This window comes from Oreochromis aureus, linkage group 2 (assembly GCF_013358895.1).
Source record: "Oreochromis aureus strain Israel breed Guangdong linkage group 2, ZZ_aureus, whole genome shotgun sequence".
NCBI classification, from domain to species: domain Eukaryota; kingdom Metazoa; phylum Chordata; class Actinopteri; order Cichliformes; family Cichlidae; genus Oreochromis; species Oreochromis aureus.
Genome location: NC_052943.1, coordinates 23,078,841 through 23,106,199, shown reverse-complemented (window position 1 = coordinate 23,106,199; position 27,359 = coordinate 23,078,841). Strand labels below are relative to the sequence as shown.

General features: G+C 37.7%; 1 protein-coding gene across 1 annotated transcript; it reads right to left on the bottom strand.

The window, feature by feature from the left end:
- On the bottom strand, positions 1–27,359 carry glrbb (glycine receptor, beta b). Its single transcript, XM_031757919.2, has 10 exons — positions 27,082–27,359; positions 24,404–24,532; positions 21,380–21,486; positions 19,774–19,841; positions 14,393–14,619; positions 11,367–11,449; positions 10,724–10,864; positions 7,515–7,667; positions 4,108–4,400; positions 1–1,082 (listed from the first exon to the last, which is right to left on the bottom strand). Exons 2-10 carry the CDS (start codon positions 24,523–24,525, stop codon positions 786–788), a joined length of 1,491 nt encoding a protein of 496 aa, XP_031613779.1. The 5' UTR covers positions 24,526–24,532; positions 27,082–27,359; the 3' UTR covers positions 1–785.

Genomic DNA, 27,359 nt, shown 5'->3' with positions numbered 1-27,359 from the left:
TGGTGAAAAGTTGCTTATTCATTTATTTTCTTTGCTTGTGTATTTCACAAACATATGGTCCCAGTTCAGTAGTGACCCATTTACACACAATAAAAGTGTCAAATATTACATTTTCTGGAGGAGTGGCAGTGTCACATGGCTGTCTGAGCAGGAATAGGAGTGTTTCACATCCACATATCTTCTCAAGAGCAAATCAAAATAATATTAAATAAATGTACTAAATATATATTCTATATATATATATTTATACTTTGTTTTCATATACATGCATTATTTTAACATGCAAGGTAATTATAATGTTGCACGTTGCATTGAAGGTTAAATAAAACGCTTTAACTTATTTAACTTGCGAGCATACTCCCACTGGGCAATTGCAAAAATTAATCAAACAAATAAATGAATAAATCGATAAGCATCATCAATCGATCTGCGCGTCTACAGTTTATTTCTTAATCAGTCTTTGTGGATTTGTTTGCATCAGATCAGTTGCTTTATCTGCTATCCTGTATTAACCTCTTAAGTACTACAAAAACAAACAATGCTTTTTTTAACTATCCATTTTAGGAAAGATAAGAAAAACTGATTTGGAATCATTTTTATACACAAATGATCACAATGTGTGTGTGTTTTTTAAGATAAATATAACAATTATAGTAATATATAATGATTCTCAAAAATCATTTTGTATGGGTAGGTTTCACATTTCTTTAAGTTCACTTTGATAATTAAGAAACTTGTGACGGTGTGGGGGGGGTGGTCGATAATACAAGATCATTTGAAGATAATCACAAATATATAGACCAGTAAATCACATTAAAGAAGAGGAAGGAGAAAGGGAAGAGAGCTCTCGCGTACAGGTCAATTCTTTTGGCAGCAGATGGGATGACCGGCTTTGGCGGAGGAGGTTTCTTGCTGTTCTTTGCTTGGGATTTGCCGAGACCAGAACCAGTATCGATGGGCTTCCCGTAGCAGTCAAAGTTTGACAGTTCAAAGTCCCGTGGGAGTGAACCCACAATGCTGAAATCATTGGTCCTCAGGTCTGATTTAGAGGTGCACACCTTCTTGCAGCGGGTCTCAGCCACCTGGGTTCAAGACAAAAGCACACACAGACACAGACCGACTTGATTATTGAATTCTGCATCATTTCTCTCTAAAAATACATTTATCTGTGTGAAACATCTGAGCCATGATAAGATTAGAGTAATATTCCGAAAGAGCTACGGGCAGCCCCTAAGGCAGAGTAGCCACAGCAAAATGGTTACAAAACTGGTTGAGTGAGCAACAGACTGACTTTGCAATCCATAAAGGCTTGTAGCTTTATCAGTGGCCCCAAGATTATTCCACCTGTACAGCAAGTTCTTCAGTGAATTTAAGACTTTAAACCAATGAAACCATACCTCTACTGCATTATTCTGCACTGTAGTTTATTGTAGCTTAGTAAAAATTAAATAAGGATGGTTAGCTGCAAAGTTCACACTGGAACACTATTCCCATGTTGACCAAAGTTAAGTTATTAGAGCAGACAGAACTCATCTGCTACTTTAGTTTAAGTTCTGCACATCTTTCCTCATGCCTGTCACTAACCTCTTGCAGCACAATCAGTCGTTCTCTACTTGTTTAGTAGCTGCCAAAAGTGTTTTCTATTACATCCAGTCACTTGAGCCAAAAACATGCTCCACCAGGAAACCCAGAGTCCTGCCATTTATGTGGATGTTATTTCGACACTGAAGCACGGCTGCAAGCCAAGCACACCCCAAGTGGAAGTGGCCTTTCCCAGCGAACAATGCACAGGAGCAGTTTTAATGGAGCTGATAAGATATACCAGCACATTATATCTGCTTCATTTGTCATGAAATGAAGGAATGGGCCTGTTCTGGCCACAAAACTGCTTATTAGTAAGTTGTCCAATTACTTTTGAGCCCTAAAAACAGGAGACTATGTATAAAAATGTCTGTAATTCCTAAAGACTTGATCCAAATTTGTTGTAAAACCCCCTGAATTAAAGCCAAAAGTCTGCACTTCAATCACATATGAATTGCTTGATTTAAAATCCACTGTGGTGACATATAGAAACAGAACTGCAAAAATGTGTCTTTGTCCAACAAATTATGAAGGTAAGTGTACCTAACCACATCACATAAGACATAAGAGTAATTTCTGATATACAAATACAGACACATGCATTTTTCTGCAAGTTGGAATGTATATTTATTTATCAGACTAAGACTGCATGAGGCAGGTGTGAATCTTCCCATTTTTTACAACTAAAACTTTTGCCATCACCTCTGTACTTTGTATAGATACCTTTCTTACGAACCAAGCAGCACAACACAGCATACAGAAACATTTTTGACTGTGCCGTTTTTAAACCTCTTATTATGGCAAAAGCTAACTGAATGCCACACTTGCTCTGACTACTCTTTGACACATAACAAAGTGTTCTGTTTCTTTACAGTAGCGATGATGTCACATCTATTCTGTATGGAGGTTTTTCTCCAAACTGAAAGGAGCATTGAAATGAGGCTATGCAAGATAGCTGGACTCAATTGAAAACAGACTACACTTTGAAAATGTTGTAAAAGAGCTGTTTGATCTTGAAACTTGGATAGAACTCTGAAGCTAAATCAAAGCTACTGCTATTTTAAGAGGAAAAAATATCTTTGGAGCCAAAACTAGACTTGCTTTGTTTTATAAAATTTTGCCTAATATGGCTGTTCTCTCATCTAGGTTCTTGTGACTCCTCTACAGCCTCTACATGTTATCACAACCCGTGCTTACACAAAACAGTCTGCAGGAGGACTTAAGTTAATGTCATCCAAAAAAAATCCCTTTCATCGACTTCCCTGAAGGCCTGCGGGGTGAACAGGATCTAATCAGACTAAGGATGCTTATTCACTGAAGTCATTAAGCTCATTAAAGCTTCATTATTTTGATTTGGTTTTGACAAGAAAACCTATTAAACCTCAATGGAATAATGTAATCCTCTCAGACCAAATGTGGTTCGGACTAACATAGACTCAGAGGTAAATTAATTTCAATTAGGCCATACAATCGGAAGACCCATGCAACATCCTGCGTGTGCATGTAAGTGTCAGACTTGAGCCCTGACCAAGCTGTGCATTTGTGTATGTCAGACACAATGCCAATGATTAATGACTGGATTTCCCTTTTCTCAGTGCCTTAATATTCCTATCAGATGCTGGATCTGGTTGTTGATGTGGTTTGGGAGTTACATTAAATCAAAAAAACTATACACAGGCATCCAAACACTCAACAGTCACTCAACAACAAAAATGCACCATCGTTAAAATGATTTGGTGATTAACTGGAGCATCAAAACCCAAAGAGGTCATTATGGATATCATCATTATTGATTACACAAGCGTCTGTGCTCTCATTAAGCAAAATGCAACTGAAATCAAGTCACACATAACATAAATACCCTCGATGTTATCTTGATGGATGATGCAAATATTTATGCCTAATGTTTGAGTGCTTATTTAGGGTTTCAGGCAATTTAAAGATGTTTTGGTTTATGCCTCCATGTCCAAATATTCTTTAGCAAAAACTAAATAGATATAAATGGATAAAGAACAAAATCAGAGGTTTTAAACGCCTTTCAATGGGGAATTTTAAGCTTTTGATATGTCAAAAAATAGCTTTTTTTCTATTTGCATTTGAAGAGAAAAGGTTTTGCGTTTTGGCACCGGAGTTTCTGTGTTCCAAACACAGGTATATAGTTTTAAGCCTAATGTGGCCACGCCTATATCAACTGCCCTCTTTCTTTTGAAAGATTTTTGGCAATTTGAATTGTTTTTTTATATGAAAAGCGTATAGACTGACAAGAAATGGTGACATTTACGCATATGCAAAGTTGAAACTCTGAAAAAGTAAAAGCTGTTGATGATCATGATAATAGATCTAAACTGGACTGCAAAAAGTGGATTCCACTAGTTTGAGCACCATATGCAAAGCATGTGTCCTCTGGTGCATTTTCATTTAAATTGCTCCTGTTATACTGCATGCAAACTCTAGTAAGAAGGCTACTTAGAGGTGACTTACAGATTTAAACACACATACTCAAATTATCAAACCAACTATACTGACATGCAAGGTGCTGACGTGAAGCGGTGTCCCTCCGGTTCCGTTGACCGTGTTGTTCCGGGCAGCAGGGCTCTTTCCTGCAGCCTTCTCTTTGGATGCTATCTTTGCCTTCTCTGCCTCAATGCGTTTTGGGCTGTTGAGCATCACTTGAACCACGGCATACTCCACCAGCGAGGCGAAACCAAACAGCAGGCAAGCAATGAGCCAGATGTCGATAGCCTTGACGTAGGATACTTTAGGCAGCTCTGAGGCCAAGGAGGTACACTCAGAGGACAAAGAGAGCACTGAGAGGATGCCTGTATGGAGAGTTATAACAAGAGACCTTGTCAGTCATCATAGTCAGATGAGGTATTTTTTTGTGTTTGGTTTGTTTTTTTATATTGAGATATATGTGTACATTTTAGTCCCTGTGAAAACAGCTAGCAATCAAAACAAGAACTTCCTCCCTGTATAGCAAAAATATTTATTTTTCACAGCAATAAAGCATTTGATTAACTTACTGCTGAGGAGGGAAAACTGATACGTTTCATCTTTAATGAATAAAAAATAAAAAATTTATTTAGTAATACACTAATCTGCACAAAAGCTTTTATAAATTGCAAAGAGTTACCTCATTTATTAGGAAATCTCCAAGAGCTCAAAGAGCCTTTAATGAAAGAGTATTTTTAAATCATTTTTATCGTTAATAGCCAATAGGATTACAGGTTACAGATTCCTTTGCAAAGCACCAAAGCATTCTTAGAGGATACAGCAGAAATAATTACAGCCAGCCTTTAGAGGGTGTTCTAAGAACTGACAAAGAGCTTTGCACACTTTTTTCAAATAATAGTTCTGCTTCAGGGACATAATAAAACATATAAATGGTTACTAGGTTTTGCCTCCAGGCCTCATATTGGTCACTCATCAACAAAACGTTCATACCGGGTTCAGGATTTCTAAACAAATTGCTTCTTTCTCACTGGAATAAACTTTAATTACAGAATTGTGGAAGCCCACCTATTAACAACGAACAGAGAGAAATATGAAAGTGGCAATATTGGTGTGTTGTTCATCAGTAAAAAAACACTTGGGCTTTATATGAGCATGAAAAACAGGAACAACATACTGTACAGAAAATTTCTGTTGTGTCACAGCACACCAAGTTATATTGTTACATCTCTTCACTCTCCCTATGCGGCAAGAATACATGCTGTTTAAACATAAAAACACACACCTCAGTTCACTGAGCACATGGACACATACAGTATATCCACATGTACACTAACACTCACACACACACACATGGCACAGAGCTATAAATGAGAGTATTCCCACACCTGGGTGCTAACTGACCTGGACTGATCCCATTTAGAGAGAAGTCAGGGGAGGCTTCCAGGAGGAGTTGGAGTGATGATGGAATGAAAGTGGTGATAAACAACTGGGGGGAGGATGGAAAAAAGGAAGCACTGGAAGACTGAAGTGGGATAACAATGGATTATCTTATCTGTGCAGCCCTGAACACACACGCACAGAGGTGCCAGTGTGACACTGGATGTGGGTGACACTGACATATTACACACAGGTTGAATTATGAAGGAGGAGGGGGACAAGCAAAGTGGAAAGATTTTTTCTCAAGCCAGCACAAGATCTACAAATACTCTGTCAATTCTGAAAAGTGTAGTGTTTGTAAAGTGTAGTATAAACATTTACAGCATATGAAGGAAAGATAATGCATAAACATCTAAAAGACATAGGCAAATATAACATCTATACCATGATATATAACCTGGCTGAGGCATTTTTCTAATTAATCTGAACACATAAGGGTGTGCCAAAACTTTTATATTTTGTACATGTAACACATACTTGAAATATGTCTGCTGTACAAATAATTGTTAGTTCACTACATTCACTCATTAGACAGTAGTAGTGTCTTTATCTGAGTATTTTTAGATTCAGGACTTGAATTTCAAGTTGTAACATCAACCAGAGATGGCCTTCCCAACCAAATTACTTATTCAGCTATTTCATTAAACTGAATGTGAAAAATCACAGTGGAGCCTGTGATTTGGAGCATTTGAGTGGTAAATTTATCACTGTTATGTATTGTACTATACCACATCAGAAGTCAAATTGAGCTACAATTTGACCAGGTTAGTTAATCAGTTCCAGGTGTCACATGTTTTGAGGACATCCATTAAGTAGAGACACAAGACATAAGGGCATGTACAGGGCATGACAAAGAAATTAAAAAACACGGTAAACTATAAAGATGCTATGAAAAGAGTGTGTTTTAGCTGAGGAAACGTATGAAAACGACTGTTTAAAAGAACTGACAACTTCATATTAGCCAGTGGTGCCAGCCTGTGTTTAGAGTATATTAACCTAGTTCCTTTTTCCAACATAGAGGCCTAAGTGAAAGACAAATTGTGTCAACAATCAGTGTTATAAAAAGGGGGTCACTAGATATTGCTCATCTGGGTCCTGTGATTTATGCAGTACATATACAAACACACACTATAATCTAAGTACTACCTTGTCACCCCCCTTAGGGCTCGTTCTAACACTCTGGTAATCTACCTGAAACTCCTTCAGGCTTGATGCAACGTGTGCTTCTTTAATTTGGAAAAAAAACAGCACCTGTGTGCTTCAGCACACTCCTTCATTACTTTGTTTAATAGGGATCAGGTGTGCCTTGTTGGGCAGCTCAAGTAGCTTCTGCATTCCCACTGTCTCCGTAACACTTTATTGATTGCAAGGAATAAAATAAGAATTTCAGTGAAAGACAAGAGCCTGGACTTGCCTCCAGTAATAATAAGCTAAAATCTACCAAAAGGCATTTTATCAGTGGATGTTTATGGGAATCAGCTTCTTGTCTAAATGGGAAAATTAGCTTGAGTGGATGAATGTTTTAGAGTTGAAACATAATAGCAAAGAGAAACCAAAGTTAGGCATAAACCAACTGACTAACCAGCAAAGGGGGCAGTTATTGCACTTAAACATGGGTTTAAGCTCTCAGCTCTGATTCATGTGTATTTAGTTTACACTGGACAAGGGTTCTTGCTTCATGGGTCCCATCTGTCAATTACAGCGATACTCAGTGATTTGTCACATACAGAAAAACGATGGCTTTAACACCAACCTCGACAGACAAGTCCTTCGTGGTGTCAAAGTGATGGATGAGGTCAGTGATCCATACAAACATCCCAATACTTTAGAGTGGTTTCTATGTATTTACTATAGCCTTTTGCCCGATAGAAATCCTTTTAGACAGTAGTTTTAATGTCTAAATTCTCCAATAAAAAAATCCACTCTCACCCATCACTCTTTTTGATCTAATTATGCACTTATCCCTGGATGGAAGCACAAGAAATATTTCACAGATAATGTGTACTGATAAAGATCGGTGAAAATTATCAAGTAATCCATACCCAAAGGAACCCTGGCAGCACTTGCATCAGGGTTTATCCAAAAGGAAAGCCATGAAAGGACTACGATGAGCAGCGTAGGGGCATAAACACCCATCATGTAGAAGCCAACCTGTCGCCTTAGGGTGAAGATAACCTCTACACAAGTGTAGTACCCTGCATGACAATGGAAACAATGGTCACATATCAAAACATGATTTCATCAAAACATAGCTAAGGTAGTTAAGGAGGCATGTGCTTGATGGCACTGGCAGTGCCGTCATGCACATGATTTATGTGTCCCAATTCAGAGAAATGGCACTATATGAAGCCCATGCTCCACATTTTCCTCGAAAGTATAATTTATTAGAGGCAATAGCTAGCAGTAGTTTCAAGATCAACAAGAAAAAATCGAATGTTACATATTGGTAGAAATGTGGTCTTCAGAGCATCCAGTCCCTTAACTGTAAAAGAGCAGGTGAGAGAACTGGCACTTCACTGAACGGTCTATAAAAGCCACATTAGGCATTAGGAGGTAAGGTAAGTTCTTTATGCACTCTACCTCGTCCTTTGGCCAAAGAGAAAAGCAAACTGCAGTAGTGTGTATCATTTGTCATGGAGAAAGCAGAAAGAGAAGACAACAGCCAATAGGCCTAAGGACTTTAATATCATTTCAAATAACTTTGTTAAAGCTGAGACCTTTTTGAGCAGTCAAGGCCGCACATCAGAAAATACTGCTTCCTACTGTGAATGTGCCAAATGTGTAGGATGTCTGAACCTGCCCCAAATCCTTTGAGTTATTACTGTTAGAACTGGCACTTCCATTTTCTCTTTTTTTAAGTGATTTTGCTTGAAAGTACTGTATACATTCCTACTAATAACTTATCTGTTTTTCAATCACTCATTCCTGTTGGAGTTAAAGCCATCATTAGTAAGCCAGAGGAATAAGAATCCATAAGATTCAGACCTTTTCCAGGAGCCTTTTGTTTCTGAATATGGAGCCTAGTTAGTCGGTCTAATGGGATGGTAGAGTGGGTGGGCTGAAGTAATATTTAACTAGCTCAGGGATCTCTGGAGCTTTTATACAGCATATAAGGGCCGCCTGTGTCGCCAAGCAGGCTTGAACCAGTCGTAGACAGAGGTGATCTTTGTGTCTGGCCAGGTAGCCATGGCAACCAGTTAAAAGCCTGACTCATCACCAGCAGTGTGCCTCCCCAAGTGTGAGAGCATTGAGGTCATACCAGCTCTGTTGGCTGATAGAGATTTTTCCATTTCATTGTGAATTCATTTTGTACTCACGTAAGTCGGCATAAGTGTATACGACAGTACTATAACTTTTTTCTTTTTTGCATTTTACTTCTTTTATTACAGGATTAGTTGTTATTCTTAGTTCGGCTAGCAGCCTGGAAAAATGGCAACTTTTACAAGCTGTCTGCTGCCCATAAGGTTTCTTCACTGGTATTTAGACACATTTAAAAAAGAAGAAAACTCTTATCAACAATATTCAGTAAGGTTCACATAATTGCATATAAGGGTACTGAGGCCTGTAATGCAATTCAATATTTAGGACCAAGAAGGATAACCCAGTAGGTGGTTCACTTCTGGCACTGGTACACTGTCATGATAACTGATGCTGCACACCTAATTTGCTAGCTTCAAACGCAGTTCAAGACAGCAGATAAAAACGTAAAATCACCACCTGGGGACAAATCAGATTTTTAGAAATATGTTTTTTTCCTGCTGGCTGCAATTTCAAAACGATTTTATTATTTCATATTTATACAGTGACATAATTCTACAATAGATTTACACATACATAACATTTGCAAATGTTATGTATGTGTAATATACTAATAATTTAAACAAGTCTACTTGTTTAAATTATTTTTTCTTTATTTTATTTTAGTTTCAGAGTAAGTTAACAGTTTTTTTTAACTTTTTTTCTCAACCTTTTGTATTTTTAAATTCTTCTCATGACAAATGGGAACAAACAGATCTTATCCTGTCTAGTCCTTGTTGTACATTTGGCCATTTGATGATAACATCAGAAATTTTGGTAAAACACACTCAGAAGTATCTTGGTTAACTTCCTTAATAAACCACCACCGTGTGATTGTTTAAAATGATAGGCTGTAATGGACATAATGAAGCCAAATAATTAAAAGATATTCTTGGAAAACTGAATGTTACCACAGTTGTTTTTACTATACTCAGTGCACAACCTGTTAGCTACACCTTGCTAGTACTACATTCGCCCCACTTTGGCCTTTACAACTGCCTTAAATCTCCATAGCAGAGATTTCTCAAGGTCCTGTAAACATTCTTCAGAATTGCACAAACGGATGAGATCGTCATGGTAAAGTGGAAAATACATCCAGGACAGAAAAAGCTGCATTCTGCTGGTCACACAACTACAGCTCTTTGCAAGAGTCTGCACGGACAGCATGCTAATGCTAAGCTAGCCAGACAGCATACTAAGAGAAGAGTCATCTGTGTCCTCATTAGAGCAGCGATTTGTGTTGGTGTGTTGGGCTCAGGGATCACATTCATATTAATAAATTAAAAACATTTCAATGGTTTTTTTGTTTGTTTTTTCTGTCTTTACATTTTATTTAACCATGAGCGAAACCTTCACTGTGGTTTGTCTTTTTAAACTCTAAATTACTTTAAACTTGTCAACATTAGGTTTGACTACTGATAACAGATCATGAAATAGAAATAAAATGAATGAGAGGAGTTTGCACTGTGACAACTCGAAGTCACTCCATGTTTCAAGTTGCAGCATGTGCTAATATTATTATTTTGTTTACTTTGAGGAGAGTCAGAGTAACCTTTCAGTCATGACTAAGTAAATTTGCAATATTTCTGAATTTGTCCTAAGTTATCTGATATATCTGTCTGCTCAGTGACTGTGATTTTCGGTGGATATCCAAGAGGGACATGATCTACAGTCAATGGCAGACATATCCATATGAATATACTTTTAGGTTGAGGATAATTTTCTTTAAAAAAAAATGAATATTGCTTAAAACAATGTCCATAGATAGACAGTCGGAATTGTAGCGCAGATGCCAGCGGAGAAAAAAAGTGATTTAGTAGTTCAATATACCCATTCAGACTTCTGCTGTACACTTTTACTGTCAGCTGAGCGTAACTACTTTCTTTGGACAGTCAAAACTTTTTAACTTCCTAATTAAAAAACACTTTATATTGTTTCATGACGAAGAAAGTACCTGTGCCTGCATAGTATTTGGTGCAGTTTCCATAAGTAATATCTTCTTGTCTGATATCAAACTGTGGCAGAGCAATAGCATCCATTTGCACAGGGTCTCCTGTCTGCCACATAAACTGCAGGTCATCTGTTGTATAACCAACTGGAAAACAGGAGGGCAGAGATCCAGAGATAGAAAAACAGTCAAACACACACACATATATATTTATAGTTTAAGCCCACCGTTACCACCCTTGCAATGAACATAACAGTTCAAAACATAACAAATGCATGAAGCCATCCAGAATATGATACATCTCAGCAGTCAGGTTTGGCTTTACAGGGTAATGGGTTCAAGTTATGTTGCTTATTTAAGTCTAACCGCTTTGTAAACAAGATGCAGTAAACACAAGTCAAGCTCAATTAGCTATGAGACTCTCACGACAACCCTAAAATATGATGATTTATTCTACTGCACTAAGTGTTCACCACTGGAATTGGCTGCTAAACACAAGCAAAAAGCTCTCATTTACCCCAAAACCAACTACTTTACAAAAACAACAAACATATTCCCAACTCATAAATACTGAATGTCTAAAATATCAGCAAGCACATGTGTATACTGATGAGATACTTTAAAGTGTTGTTAATTTAGAAAAACTTACAGCTTTCAAGCTGCATTTTACACTTCTGTGTGTCCATAGGGAATAAGGTCAGATCCAGTGGACAAGAAAGGGTGATGGACAACCTGTCGGAGGAAGAAGATTTTTATTTTTTTTTATTTATGGCCACTTTATTGTATTCATTGCATATATTATTGTATACACTTCACAAAATGAAACCCTAGATCACACTGGAGTCAAGGCTTTAACCCGAAAGGCTTTTTTTCTGAGTGATACATTAACATGGAATAAAATGGTACATGCAAACATACAGACAATTCTCTTTGGAGATGACTAAAACCTAACAGCAATTCCTTTGAAGATTAAATCTATACATTCACATTTCTATTGGTTATCCAGTTGTGTGTTACATAGGGGCCTGGAACCTATTCTACTTGTTGTAGGGTAAAAGGCAGGGTACGAATCTGTTTTTCACCAAATCTTGTGCATGTAAACAGTTTTATCTTTTGAGTTTCCAGTTTTACAGTCTTAATTAGTGAACAAAGAGATTAAAATAAAGTAAAGAAGGACAGAAAACTTTGACAAATATTTCCAGTATAGACTAAAATATATCAGAGTGAATTTGCAGTATTTCAGGGCATAGACACAAATGATCCATGATTAAATACATTGGCAGCACTACAGGTAATAGTTCTATGCAGCTGGGTCAAAAATTATTTAATGTGCTCAGTCTTATTTACAGATGTGCCCACAGCTACATAATATAATTCTGCACTTTTATGTAGTCTAATATTGAGAACACTAAGCAGTCATTTGGTTACTATTAAGGTTGATGCTACATTAATTCAGCCTGAAATGATGCCAAATTAGCCAGCTTTTTGTTCAGGAGAGGTTGTTTTGCTCCAAATAGTAGCAAGAGGTGTCTCCTTTTTTTGACATAAAACCTATAGTAAAGCCTAAAAAGAACAGTTAGTGTTTTGACATAATATGACACTCTCAATGCTCAATTGTTACTGTACCCAGGGGTACGGCCCTCAAGGCACACAAAACCAGGTAATAACTTAGAAGTGGTTGCTGATAACTGGCTGAAGTATTGATAAGCAGTTTTGGTTGCAAGCAGATTGCCATGATTCCCTGTAGTGTGGATGGAAGTGTAGTGAAACTGTGAAGAGACTATTCACAAAGTAAAATCCATCTTTTGAAATATGTTGGTTTTCAATGGTAAAGCACAATTTTTTTTTTGAAGGCCAATGTTCTCCGATTCCAGTTTCCACAGTTTTGCAAGTTTGCTACAGGGTGGTGAATTTGCAGATGAGGTGGTTTCTTCCATGGAAAACACAAGTGACCTTGATGATCTGCTGGTGAACAAAGCAGTCACAAAGGGCTATCTTCATTGCAACTGATTTCTCATAGCAACACCTAAGAACCACTTGCAAACCAGTTAAAGAACACACATTTCTTTCATAGCAAGCAGAGGTTGTCGGGGAATCACCAGCCAGTCTCTAGGCTCTTGGGACTGAGGCCTAACATAGTTTACAATTTCTAAATATTCCACTATGAAGCTGCCATAATGAAGTGATTACTTTTGAAGTCATGTAAGTGTTTACATTCTTTGTTCTATTGCCAATAATAAACTCTAATAGCCTGAAATACAGCTTAATGTATACTGTTTATAGAAAGCTAGATGCAAAGTAACACCATAACCTAATGATCCCTTTCAAATACAAGTTTTAATAAGTCTGAAAATATCCAGCATATTGGACTCCTTTAGCTAGAAAGGCTGCTATGAAAAGGCTATGTCTTCAGTACGGCCTCTGAGCTCCAACAATTGAGTTGTGACTGACTTGACTTCAAGATAGGCAGGGTAACGCTACGCTATCCTTTTTTAAAAATTAGTCTCTAGTTATCAACGCAGGACACAAAACTGACTTTTAGTGCTTTTTAGATGTTCCTAATAAGTACTTAGGCACCAGCCACCGCTTAAGTGCAGTATGAAAGGATAACACTCAAACAACCAAATGAGCTCCAGTCTCAATAACTAGATAAGCGAAAACTAGACAGGAAATAAAGTTTGGTGTTCCTTCATTCTTTCACTGGAGTCAAGTCATTTAAGTTGTTGTATGCTTGTCACCAAATATTTAGAAATGCAAAAAAACCCAACTGCAAGGTAGATGTATACTAAAAACAGAAAAAACAAATTTTATATTACTTTCACTAGCTGAGCCCATGTCCTCATTTTAGGTTTGACAGCGTTTTAGTAGATGAAGGTGAATGGCGTGGACGTGAATTGAGTTGCAGTTTGGGGAAGGCCACAAAAGGAACTGGTGGTGGCCCCTGGGCCTAGCAGATCCCCATGTACTAATTAGAAGTGAAGAAGTTAAAGAATTGAAAAGGGGAGGGAGGGTAGGGAACGTTAATGAGAATGAACAGCTTGCAGAACTGGGAGAACATATATAGATAAGAACCAGGAGGAGCGTGTTTGGAGGCGCGGTCCCGCTCCTAAAATTCTGATACTTTATCTCCAGTTGTTTTAAACTGTAGGGATCACAGGGCTTGACCCCAGATCTAAGTCATAAAACAACCTCATAATTACTTGGCATAAAGATCAGCTAATATGGCAAAAGCATCAATACACTCTGTTTAAGCCATTTAGTAAAAAATATAGAATGCTATATCAATATCAAAAGCTATATGTTTTGGTATCATAAATCAAAGCTGGTATTGATAAAATATTAGTGAAGATCATTCCTAGACTGTATGAGATCTGTTTGCAGACTGAATCATCTCAACTCAAAGTTCTGGAAACTACTTATGATATAATTTTTTTTCATTAGTTTTGAAACTTGAAGATTCATGATTTATGGCCAAAACTAAAATTGAGTGGTACTTTCGAAAGGACTTTTAAATTGAACGGGATACTAAGTCATAGCAAAATTCACAGTAATGCTGCATTTTCCTGGATTATTGCATATCTGATGAAGTGACTATTTTCAATGAATCACATAAGACTGAACGACATTTCAAGTACACTGATTAAAAACAAGTTAAATAAAAAGTAAATAAATTACCTCATACTGATTAGGACATCTCCATTACGGAAGATGAAGAGGAGAATGTTTTCTTGGGTAACATCATGAAAGTTGGCGCTCTTCTCATTAGCGAAGAACAGGTCGGGTTTCCAGAGACATTTGAACATCTTGGGATCAACAGTGAGAGAATCGGACTTGAAGTCGTCTGGCAGTTTCAGCCTGGGGTCATTCCAGCGCTGCCGCAAGAAGATGTTGACTCTGTAATCCTGTTAAGTGTAACACCAGGCGAGTACAAACACAGTTAATGTTACTTCCATGTAAACTCCACTGGACACAATTTGGGTGCTTTCACGGTAAATGATGCCCAAAGGAAAACTCTCTAAATGGAATAAAATAAAGCATATGCTAATCTTTCTGCTAACATTTTCTGAAGCTTTAAGGGGGATGGTACAAAAAGTGCATTTTCTGTGGGAATGAATGAGATGCTTTAAAGGGTAACAAAAACATTTCAAGCCTCCTAAATATGTTTGAATAATGAATAATAACATATAGATTACTTAAAGTGCAGAGTGACAGTTTACATCTGCAACGTAATGTCTTTAAAGCGGTCAACACACAAGAAACTGCACAGTCCAAGGGTCAAATGTTATCAACACAGCAACAGCAAGTACCTCATTAGTGCACATATTAGTAAAATGTCCACATTCTTGCTGGTGGGAAAGTATCACTGTGAGCTTTGGGACACATCTCTGTGCACACACTGATGGTGGGCCTCAAGCTGTTCTGGGAGCAGGTGAGCTATTAAGCTGAGGTTGAAGAGAGATGGTATGTCAAATAAAATGGCTAAAATATCAGCTTTGTGTGTGTTCAGTCTTGTGTAGGAAATACGCCTTAAACGTATACTCTCCCCTTCTATTCTTTTGTTTTTATTACCTTAAACTATATTATTATTGAAATTTCTGTTATTTGACATGGCAGCTTGCTTAAATCTAAAGTAAAGTCAATGAGAAACCATTAGAACTTGAAATTTTTAATAACTCAATTTTAGCATATGTGCATCTACTGCTACCCTAATTTAAAACACGTTAGTATTTATTACAAGGGAAAAAAAACTGCCCATGGTCATTACACTTGCAATACATAAATGATGCAATGTCAAAATACAGCAGTTAAAATGACATAAATAGAATATACGTGTTTATAGACTACACAAATCTGCCAAGTTTGGGTCAATAGAAATTCTGATATGATTGTGACACATTGTTGTGTCACTCACTTCTCGCATGGTTTGGCACCTAGCTAGCTGGTGAACATAGATATTATTATTATTATTTCAGCCAGTGCAGAGATGTCAATTAATGCTAAGTAAAAACAGTTAAATTGTAGATTTTAAGGGTTATTTGTGTCTTTTATGTATCCCAAAACAAATTTTAACTTTACTGAGGAATTTCCTACTGTCGATCTATACACTCACTTGCCAAATCATTAGGTACATGTGTTCAATTGTCAATGTAAATATTTTATAAGCCAATCTAATGGCAGCAACTGAATGTAATCAGGCATGTAGATATGGTCAAATAATAAATCGAGCATCAGAGTGGAAAGAAGGGAGATTTAAGCGACTCTGAGCCTTTCTAGGTTGTTGTGGTGCCGGACAGGCTGCTCTGAGTATTTAAAAAACTGCTGGATTTGGATTCTCTCACACAACAATCTCTGGGGTTTACAGAGAACGGTCCAAAACATAGAAAATCTCCAATGAGCTGCAGTTCTCTGGGTGAAAATCCACTGTTGATGCCAGAGGTGAGAGGAGAATGAAACGGCTGATTTAACCTGATAGGAAGGCAAAAGTAACTCAACCACAACCAAAGTATGCAAAACAACATCACTGAATGCACATCATGTCAAACCTTGAAGCAAACAGATTACAACACCAGACAATCACACCAGGGGCCACATCTGTCAACTGAGAGCAGAAATCTGAGGCTAAAATTTGGAACAATGTTACCTAGTCTCTTAAGTCTTGATTTCTGCTTTGACATTCAGATGGCAGGGTCAGAATTTGGCACAAACAGTTAAGGAGTGGCCCATATGATGCATTATTTTCTTTTGAAAGGGGAAACTTGCAATCAAGCTGTTGATATCTTATTTTGGAGCAATAAGATGTCATTTCTATACAACCACATTTTAGACACCTGTGTCGAGATACAACATGAATAGTGTTCTAGTGGCTCTTCTCTGTCTGAGGGAGACACAGGTCAATTCCCACACCATTTCCTTCTCTAAAACCAGACAAGGAAATATATCTTCCTTCTGGCTCACAATCAAGCTGCCAGTACAACATTCGATTCCAGAGAGATTTAACACAAGAACTTGCTATAATCACTGAGGGAAACTAAAGCTAGGAAGCAGTGAAAACATATATAGTGACAATTTATTCCATCTCCAAAGAAAATTAGTCATTGTTTTCTAAAGATTATAATCATAATGTGAAAATAGGTATGTTAAATACAGTGAATGTGTTTGGTGGAGGGAGGTGTGAATAATGAAAGAAGGTTTCCTGAGATCAGATACCCCACAGAGTGAAAAATTGAGGGTAGAGGTGACCAGCTGTCTCTCCCTCCTTCTGCTAGATTTGTTTCAAACCTTCCTCACTTTCATTCAGTTTATGCCTAGTCTGGGTGTCCAGGGGGAAAAAGGAAGAAAGGAACAAGCTGCCATTTGAGAGTTGTGCATTTGTGCATGCCTTTTTCTCTTCCACTTAGTCTTTCTTGGGTCTTGTTCTTGCTTTCTTGATCCTCTCCTTTTGTCTTTGCTGTTATGGTCTCTTTCTTCAGATTATTCCCACCATTTGCGGTCTTTATTATGCCTTTGCTTTCATCACACTTTGAACCTTCACACTTTTTAATTTTATTCCTGCTTCCTCTATCTTATTCTTTTTCACTACTCAATTTCCTCATCCCTGTCTTCCATTATCCGTCTTAATGATCTTTGGCCTCCTACTGTCTGATTTAATCTTCCTCCTCCCATCCATTTCACTTTACCTTTGTCTTTCTCTCTCTCTCTCTCTCTCTCTCTCTAACATGGTGTCTGTTTTTTACACTTTCCTTTACTGGTCAAAACTTTTTCCTCGAGGTCTTTGTTTTCCTCAGCTCTTTCTTCTTCATTACCCTTCTTCTTTGTTTGTTTCCTCCTGATGTGTTCATTTTCTTCCACCATCTTTGCATCCTGTGATTTGTAAGGATTTTCCACTTATCATCCTAAGTGGTCTATAATAGAGTGAAACTCTTGACTGGAGTATTTTATAAGCAAATACACACTACCTATCTGCTGCCAATTTTTTCCCCGTGTGGTAGATTTTCAAGCAGTGCCAACTCCAGGATATATTATCCAAGACTTTGTTCAGAGTGCCATGACTCATAAAAGTGAGCATGATGGAACACTTAACCCTGCTGAACGCTGATCATTCTTGGACATTTGGCTGTTTGAATGGCAATACAGCAAGGTCCATAATTTGTTGGACAAAGACAAAGACATTTGTGTAATTTTGTCTCTGTACAACACCACAGTGTATTTTAAATTTAACAATAAAAATGTGGTTGCCATGCAGACTTTAAACTTTAATTCAAGGGGTTTTTACAAAAAACTGTTTAGGAATTAAAGACATTTTTACATAGTTCTCAAAAACTAATTGGAAAATTGAGTGACAAGCAGTTTAATGGTCATGTAAGGCCAGTTTCCTTGATATTTCGTGAAAAATGGAGCAACCAAACGAGAGACGTCAAGAAGATAACTCACAACTTAAACTCCTGAATAAGAAGGTCAGATTAGACTTTGCCAGAAATAAAAGAGCCTGCGCAGTTTTGACAAAACTTTTGGACAGATGAAACCAAGATTACGTTTTACCAGAATGATCGGAAGAGAAAAACATAGAGACGCAACAGCTTACGAGCCAAAGCATACCATAATACCTATCAAACATGGGGAAGGCAGTTTTATAGAATTGGCATGTATGGCTGCCAGTGGAACCAGGCCAATAGGGTTTACTGATGATATGACTGCTGAGTGAGGTAGCAGGATGAATTTTGAAGTGTACAGCTCTATACTCTTTGCATAGATTTATTCAAATGCTGTGAAACATAGGGCAACCTCTCACAGTGCAAGCTAATCAAGAGCCGAAGCACATCACAAAAGAAATGTAAGAATTTCTTAAGGCCAAGCAGTGAAATAACCTTGGATGGGTAAGTCAGTTCCACCATCTCAACCCAATAGAGATTGCTTTTCTGATATTTAATACAAAACTAAATGCAACATTTGGTGATGTCAGTGGGCTCTAGACTTCAAGGGAGTCATTGACTGTAAAGGGTTTTCATCAAAATATTCAAAACTAATCTTATATTTAAAATTATGTCAGTGTGTCCAATTAATTTTGAGCCTCTGATGGGTGGTTAGGTATAAAAATAGCTGTAATCCCTCAACAGTTAACACAAAAAGTCTGTAAAAGCCCTTGAATTAAAGCTCAAAATCTGCACATAAATCACATGTTTGATTTTAAATTCACAGTGTTTGTGTACTGAGGCAAAGTTAAGAAAAATCAATAAACAAATAATGTCTCTTTGTCAAAAAAAAAAATGATGGACCTAACTTTAGGTTCTGTAACTAAAATAGGATCAGTTATACAACATTAAATAAAAGGACATGGAGAAGGACACTGAAATGCATGTTGGCTGCCACACACATAAATACTGTATGGAGATTTGTCTGCTAAACTTCTGAAAGAAGGTCATATACATATTACATGTCTCAGCCTTAGAAAAACTATAAATTTTACATTTTCATTAATTAACTTTCCATTTGAGTACAAATGTGATTGTACTTACATGGGAAAAAAAGTCAAATTTACCTCAAAAAAATGATTTATGAGGGACAATGTGACAAGTTATAATAACACTAAGTGGGAAGAAGGGTCATTTTTTGTACTAAAAACATCCTGGATTACTTTCTTTAAAACGCACATGCCAGAATAAAATAAAACTGTTGATTTTGGTAATTTGTGCCATTACAATGTTGAATGATTGGATATATCACACCAGGTGAGCCAGACTTATTAGAAACTGGAAATTTCCATTTATTGCTTTCTAAGTGATCAAGAGTCAACCCAGCTTCGTCCTTGAGTTTAATCTAGTAATTAGTATTCAAACTGCATTTCTTGATCAGCAATTAAGCCGTCAGATAAATGAGGCATGCAAACCCCAGTCTTCATAATGATTCACAGCTAAATGATCTAATACCATCTAGAAAACATGCTCATGAATTCTCCCTAAAACGTGTTGGCCAAAGCAGTTTTCAGCCCTCATTCAATGCTTCTGATTGGCAGAAGTATTGATTACCAATACTGTCAAGCTGCAGCAACAAATCCTTACCATGGTTGTTTCTTGGATTGAGCCAAAGCTGTTGATGAAAATGTTCACTCTATCCTCCACAGGAATTCCTGGATTTAGAAAGAGAAAGAAAATTGTAATTTTGAAAACTGTATTCACTGTGTCTAATAACTGCTTCGCCCATGTCTCAAAGCAAAGCAGTTATCAAGTATTGCACCTGCAGTTTACATTACATTTGTTCTGTAAACCCCTGTACATGCATTCCTAAACCATACATATTGTACCTAGTGATTTAATTGATTATCTTAATGGTCAGGATTTGTGAAAGGCCCAGCATTGCAAAGAAATAAAAATCCCTTCTCAAAATCATCCCATCTCCTTGCCAAGCTCATGCTCTAAACATTTACTGTATATTGGCACCGTCCCCCACTCAGCCTTTTGCATAAACTAATAAAATTGTTGATGAATGCAGACTGCTCACCCTGCTTTGAATAAATTATTTCCTTTGAGCTGTTTACTTGAGGCTCACGAGTTTCACTGGATAAATTCTACCATGCAGGTCACAAAATTAATGCACAAGTTATGGCGTGTTATAGAGCTCACATCTTCTTTGCATTAATGCAACAAATCAAACATTAACATGAAGTAATATTCCAAGGTAATGCTGGTATTACGTTGAAATTCTCTATAGGGCCCATAAAAGCAGCTTGCCATGTTACAGCTTTGAGCAAAGTAATGCATAAGGCATAGTTTAGTTCTTAATTTGGGAGATTATGATGTGGATGCTAATGGATGAGGATTTCAGGCCACCCTGAAATCGAGAGCAGATGTTTGGCTGCTGGACCAGTCGCAGGGAGTGAGGGAGAACGCTAAGTCGGCTGACTACACATCAAACATTACGTCCCAGATACAGCTCCTGGTGCCAAGTGCCAGAGCAAGGAAACTACAGATCCACCTGAAGACTGGGGAGACGATCAGTCAGAAAAAGAGGCCACCAGCCACCTCTTTGTTATTTTCATGGCTGTTTCTGTGAGACTGAAGCATAGTACTCCCAGCAGTGTGATGTGTACAGTACACTATAAACACTGACGATGGATGTTTTTTGGGCTTTGAAAAATGAAAAATGAAAAAGAAATGACTGTACAAAGGTAACAGATGAGGCATGCTTTCACATCAAAATCAAATTTTTACTTGTGCATTGTATAAAAGAACTTTCTTTTTTGGATCAAGGTTGTGACAAATCAGGGATTGAATAAACATGTTCCAGCTGGTTTCTTTTGCTTGTTTGGTTGGTTGGGGGTTTTTTTGTCTGTAAGCTTGCTTTAGCGATTTTGATTAATCTGATTCCTAACCTTAGACAGACTTTCGAAATATCGACTTGTTCTATGCACGAGTGTCTATTAAAATCTGTCCATGCAGCAGTATCTGCTAGAAGTCAACCCAGGCCTTCTGTAACTGTTTAAGCACAAGTTACATTTGCAAAGGAATGCATTTTGATTAATGCCGCCACATTCCTACTTCCAGCATTAAACTCCTAGAAGAAATCTGGAGGTACACATGCATGTGTTTCTTTAATTAGCATGACAGCACTGCAGCTAGAATGTAAATTAAAAACGAGACAGAAACAGATAAAGAGCAGAAAACCTGCCTTTGAAGTTGGGCCTTATTCTGGGATCATAGCTGACCAGTAACCTGTTCAAGATGTTGCTGGTTGAATTTGCAGGGACCCGGGCCAGATCCTCAGATGACAGCTGTCTGCAAATAAAAAAGACAGAGAGAGAACTTGAGGCACGATTACATTAGCAGGTCAAATTCCTGGCAGATGAACAGACAAAGTGCACAGTGCACTCACTTCTACTCTGTATACTCTTTGATTAAACTATAACCTGGGAGAGCTACCAGTCTGGGATTAAATTGGCTTTTAAGATTTGGACCACCAAGGAACTGTTAGACTGAGACAATGTTTAGAAATGAAATGTGCTGCTATTATGGGATGTTTCCAGATTATGACTGAGGAAGTTGACAAGATCCCTTAGGCTAATGGAAGACTTTTCTCAACATGCTGAATTTTGAAATATTTGCAATGTTCATCATCTCACCACGTTTTCATACAAATAAAAGTTACTGAGCAGTAAACACAGGGCAGTTTAGGTTTAGTTTTTTATTTATCCATAAATAAAACATTTGGGTATGTGAAAAATTCTAAAGGATGCAAAAATATTTCATTTTAAAATCATTCAAGGGTTTGTTTTAAGATAAATGAGTGAAATGCTTGATCAAAACACATATCATACTATTTTTATAAAAACTGCACTAGTTCAATAAGCAAGCCAATAAGTAACCTACTAAAATGATTTTCCCCTAAAAGAATCAATCTGCCGCACAGGTGACAAGTATAAATGACTTCTCAAGACAAATAATCTATTTTTGTGCTTTGTAGTTCTTTTTGTTTGAGTCTACTTTAAATGTTCCTATAAAAATGAAAAACACAACACCGTTTGATAAAATATCACCGCCATAACAGAGAGTAAAGACATTAACAACATGACAACAATCAGTCAAACATAATTTGTTTTCATATGCTTGACTAATGAAAAATACAGTGGGACAGAGAGAAAAGGACGAGGAGGGGATCTGGCAAGAGAGAAAGGGGAAACAAAAATCCTCCTCCTGGGTGGCAATGAATGCTTCTGCCAAAGAATTCCCCCTTCTCAATACATATTATTATGTAAACCTTATCATGCACTGAGGATGGGCTAAAGTGCTACACAAGAATGCTGCGCAGTGTGTATATGTTCAGCGGTTCCCCTGATCAAAGTAAAACCCAATTCCCATCCACTAAACCGCTTTTTTTCCTCCTCTTTTTTTAAGAGACCTTCCTGACAATCTCAAGCACAAGAGCTAAACTGGAACCAAGTGGTTTAGTTGATCCGCAAAGGCGTCTGCAGCATTAAACACAAAGCATGTCATACAGCTTCCACTTGCCAATTTTCTACATCAAACAGTTTATCCCTCATTTCAAGACTTCATTGTAGAGACATTTGTTACCATTTAAGGAAGAAGATAGCGCAGCTCTACATTACACATAACTCAGCACGCAGGACATAATTACGTTACATTCCTTTTGTGATCTACAGTATTTACTTCTATAGTTTAAACCATGACCTGAGAATCACCTATTGGCATGCACTGAAGAGGCAATGAGAACCTGAGATCTATTTATGTGTATGGTGGAGAGACTGGAAAGTAAGATCCATCAGGTGTAAAATGGACAAAGTCCACCATGCTTCAGCTTCATGCTGAACTGACAACATTGGTCGGGGTTTTTCCTACAAAGAGTAATTGTTGTCCACCCCTAAGATGTTTTACACCCAAACAGAAAAAAAGCACTGTAATAGCCATTCATCCATTTTCTTAACTGCCTAGCCTAATTAGAGTCATTGAGGTGGGAGCACCTGGTGAAAATCCACACCGGCACAAGAGAACATTAAAACTCCTGTCCTGGCCAGCGGTTCAGGACAAAGCCAAACGGTAAGTAGAACTGCGTGCCGTGTTCCGTGAGTGATGACTTTTGTGTTATTTACGTTCATAGCGTGCGCTCGTATGTAGTGAAATCGCATGCTCGTGTTGATATGTGTTGGCATCTTTTTCCTTACATAAAAAATCATATTACGAAGGTGCTGTTCAATGCACCTTCGTAATATGATTTTTCAAACCTATGTTCCTAATTGTTCTGCTGTTAGGATAACAACCATTTTACTATCTGTACCCACATACTCATTTTAGGTTTGACAATGTTTTTAGTAGATAAAGGCAGATGGCTTAAATATGAATTGAGATGCAGTATTCAGATAATTTATCTCCAATTTATTTACCAAATGGTCAGAAATATACTTTAGAACTAAAATAAATAAATGTAAGTTTGTGTTTTTAACAGATTTAATAGACTAACACTATAATATATGTATATAAAAAATGTTTAATATGAGGTATAGCCTCCTCTACAAAGGACAGCAGTTCCCCATCTGTCTATTGGCTCCACAAGTGTCCGGATCTGCTGAGGAACTGCTCTCCATTCCTAGATGAGTTCACCATACATTTTGTAATGGTCACTGGCCATGGCTCCCTCAGATGAACATGCTGACCAAGTCCTTCCTGACCATTTTCAGTGGAGAAAAATCAGATAAATGGTATCCAAGGAAGTCTCTGCATACGCTCCAGATCCAAAAAGTAGAGGCGGGCACTGTCCTGACAAACTGTGACTGCCTCAGCACAGAGCATAAGAATCTCTGACTAGTCAAATTTCCACCAAGAACAGTTAGATCCGAAGACGCTCTCATGGACATGTAAGGCTGAAGAAACATCATTAGCAAGAGCACCCAGCCTTGGTCAACATCAGTCATGATAATGTTGATTGACTGAAACCAATCAAGTAGAACCAAATTCTACTCATAGAAAATGTTTAGGTTTTCAAAGAGATTAAAGTGATTTACTTAGAAATGGATTTAAAACAGAGATTGCAAACAAAACAAAACTTACTTCTTTATTCGACTTGTATACAAGAAAAACGTATGCATTACTGTATATAGAGCCATCAAGCTAACATGTGTAGTCACTACGCCAGAGGCCAATATGACACAGCACGATGTTGTTTATTCCACACGGTACTTACGATGGACAGTAAACATGCTTCCCTTTCTTCTTTCCTTTCTTTGCTCCTTTTTCTTTGGCAAGTCCTCCGTCTAAGCAAAGAAAGAGAACTAGGAGAAAAATGGCAAACTTCCTCGTGCCCATTCTGAACCTGTGTAAAAGAAAAATAATAATAATAAAAATTGTGAATAAAATGAATGAATCAAATAAAAATGGAAGGACAAGAACAAACGAAGAAAGCTTTAAATGATTTCAAATTGTGAATCCAATGATTTTTTTTTTTACATTCTACAAATTCAGCTGTTATTTGCATGTGACAGTTATTCTATGGCTTCCATGTTGGCTAGAGCTTAAAGCTTCAGAGCTTGTTGTTTCCTGAACACTGCAACTTTACCCTTTACTCTTTTTAACATCATCAATTCATATTTACTCCAGATGCATGTCACATACAGTAAATGTCTGAAATACAGATGAATCAGTCTGACAAGGTTTAATAAAGCAGAGCAAGTTCAAGCATAAATTCAATCACTGAAGCATTGCACCTGAATAACAATGGTCATTGAGGACTTGTCAGCTGAATGTGACCTTTAAAGGATAGCTGAAATAAATATCGCCTACAATATCCTTCAGTTTAGTCCAGAACTTACATAAAAAAGGCTCAATAGGACTTTTTTCCAAAAGCATTTTTTAGATTTCAACAATCATGTTTAGATTTCTAACCCTTGGATTGATTTATGACCAACAGTCCCTGTTGGTCGGTCATTTCTTACAACATAATACTAAAGTGAACACAACTAACAGATAATATGGGCCTGTGTATTTACAGTAACAAAACTATACAAATGCACACTTACACACAGAGCATTTTTGCATTTCTTGATAGAGGCCATTAATCACCTCACAACCACAGTACCTGTGTGATTCATTGTCCATCTAGAAGTGTTGCCCTTTCATTGCATTGGGACACTGAGACCAACAGCAAAGCAGCAACACCAGCTTACAAACACACACTCATCCAAACATATATCTTGTGTATTAACTGAGGCCGTCTAGACAGAAACACTCTCTGTCTGTCTCTCTCTCCTTGTCTCACTGCCTTGACCCAGCAACTCCCTGTCTACTCCTTGCCTTCACATCGATCATCATCTTCCTCAACAGAAATCCTTTCCTGACTGCACTGAGTACAATGCCTTTTGGCTCCATGCAAACACTTTGCCCAAACAAAGACAACATTGGTTTATCGATTTGGAAAATTCCTGAAAACCAGAAGGCTGGATACTACTCGCCTGGCCAACATAATGTCAAAGCTAATCCACACGTCTCAGATGGCAACAGCTGGACCAGTGTCAAATGTTGGACTTGGCAACCCAACCACATTTCTGAGAAACAATTTCTTATGCAACCTACAAATTCTCTATGCAATCTTCCCCTTTGCATTTCTGTAGGTGAAATCTCAGCCTCTTTCCACATTCTAACTGAAAAGGAGAAGGATGAAGCAGAGGGAGGTATACAACTAGTATGCATTTCATTCACATCATTCTTGATAGTGCTGAACATTATCGCACTGGTTCATAATATATGTTGGGATTGTGAAAGCTTAATACTTATGCGTGTGTCTTCTTGTATCCAAGTTGTATTATTTTGTCTTCTTTTGAAGCGTGCAACTATACAACTTGAAGAGAGAAGTTAGTGATCTGCTTTTGTCAGAATGTATCTATTTTGGCATCTCTTTTGGCTCCCAGTCCCAAAGTGGAGCTCAGTGAAGCCAGTCGATATATAACTGTGTACATTCTCAATCAAAATGTAAAAAAACACACACACAAAAAAAACTCAATTAAGCGTCCACTCGACTGATATTAAAGCATAAATGTGAGTTCAGCTGAAACTATAACTCGACCTTGGCACTGTCTGACTCATCTGTGTGCCACCACTGAAGAACATTGCCCTAGCTCTGTTTTACTACGGGCAAAGTTACAACGGCAGAGGCTTTGTCATGCAACGGCTGACAGTGACTCAAGCAGGCTACATGGTTTGCCCCTAGGTCATGGGATAATAAACAATTCCAGCCAATCTGCCAGTAGAGCAGAGCATTGTTTTTAAGATTCTGGACATTAAACAAAACACTTCAAATTACTTCTGCTAGGAAGAAGGTTTACATTTAGGTAAATAAACGAATATTTATTTATTCTATTAGTATTGATGATATAACAATCCAGCTATGTCATTTGGTGGAACTGAGATATATATATAAATATAGGTCGTATTCCTGGTAATATCACCACTTAAAACTGGATTATTTGCTATGTTATTACTGCTTAATCCAATAATCCATGAGGAAAGGCCTCAGATGTATTCAACAAAATACTGACATGGAACCAAAGCAAAATAAATCCGCAGACTACCGGGGCTCTCACAACCTGTGGCTGCACGTCGCATTCGGTCTCTTTCTAACAAGAGAAAAGTAAGTAAGAGAGGCTGACACTCGCCCGAAGCCTGAGCATCAGAAGAGCAGAGGATACTGAGGTGAGCACAACATAGCAAGCAGCGACCACCATGACGGGGGTGGGTGGGGGGATGCAGGAAGAAGATGCCAACACATATGAAAACGAGCATGCGATTTCACTACATACGAGCGCACGCTATGAACATAAATAACACAAAAGTCATCTCTCACGAAACACGGCACGCAGTTCTACTTACCGTTTGGCTTTGTCACCTGTCAATTCCTCAGAAATCTCGATCCAGTCAAGCTGACTGTGCAAATAGTGGTTAACAGAGCTTCCACGACCATTCGCTCCCTTTCGTTTCCATTCTGTTCCCGTCTTCCTGCACTGAAGCGATTTGTTCAATTGGTTTGAGGGGAAAAGTTACATCTCGGCAAATTGCCAAAAAATTTTTGTTTTGGTTTCCGAGCCCGCTTGTTGTTATTTTTGAATCAACGTGTATATGGATGCTGCCCTTTCGCCTCAGCTTGGGAT

Bases quoted from the DNA above. Each gene is read 5' to 3' on its own strand.
- glrbb (XM_031757919.2), bottom strand. From the start codon at position 24,525: ATGGGCACGAGGAAGTTTGCCATTTTTCTCCTAGTTCTCTTTCTTTGC. The intron at 10,865-11,366 runs GTAAGTTTTTCT...CCTGTTTTCCAG, and splicing joins TAAAATGCAGCTTGAAAGCT to TTGGTTATACAACAGATGAC. The intron at 4,401-7,514 runs GTATGGATTACT...CTCTCCATACAG, and splicing joins TGCTGCCAGGGTTCCTTTGG to GCATCCTCTCAGTGCTCTCT.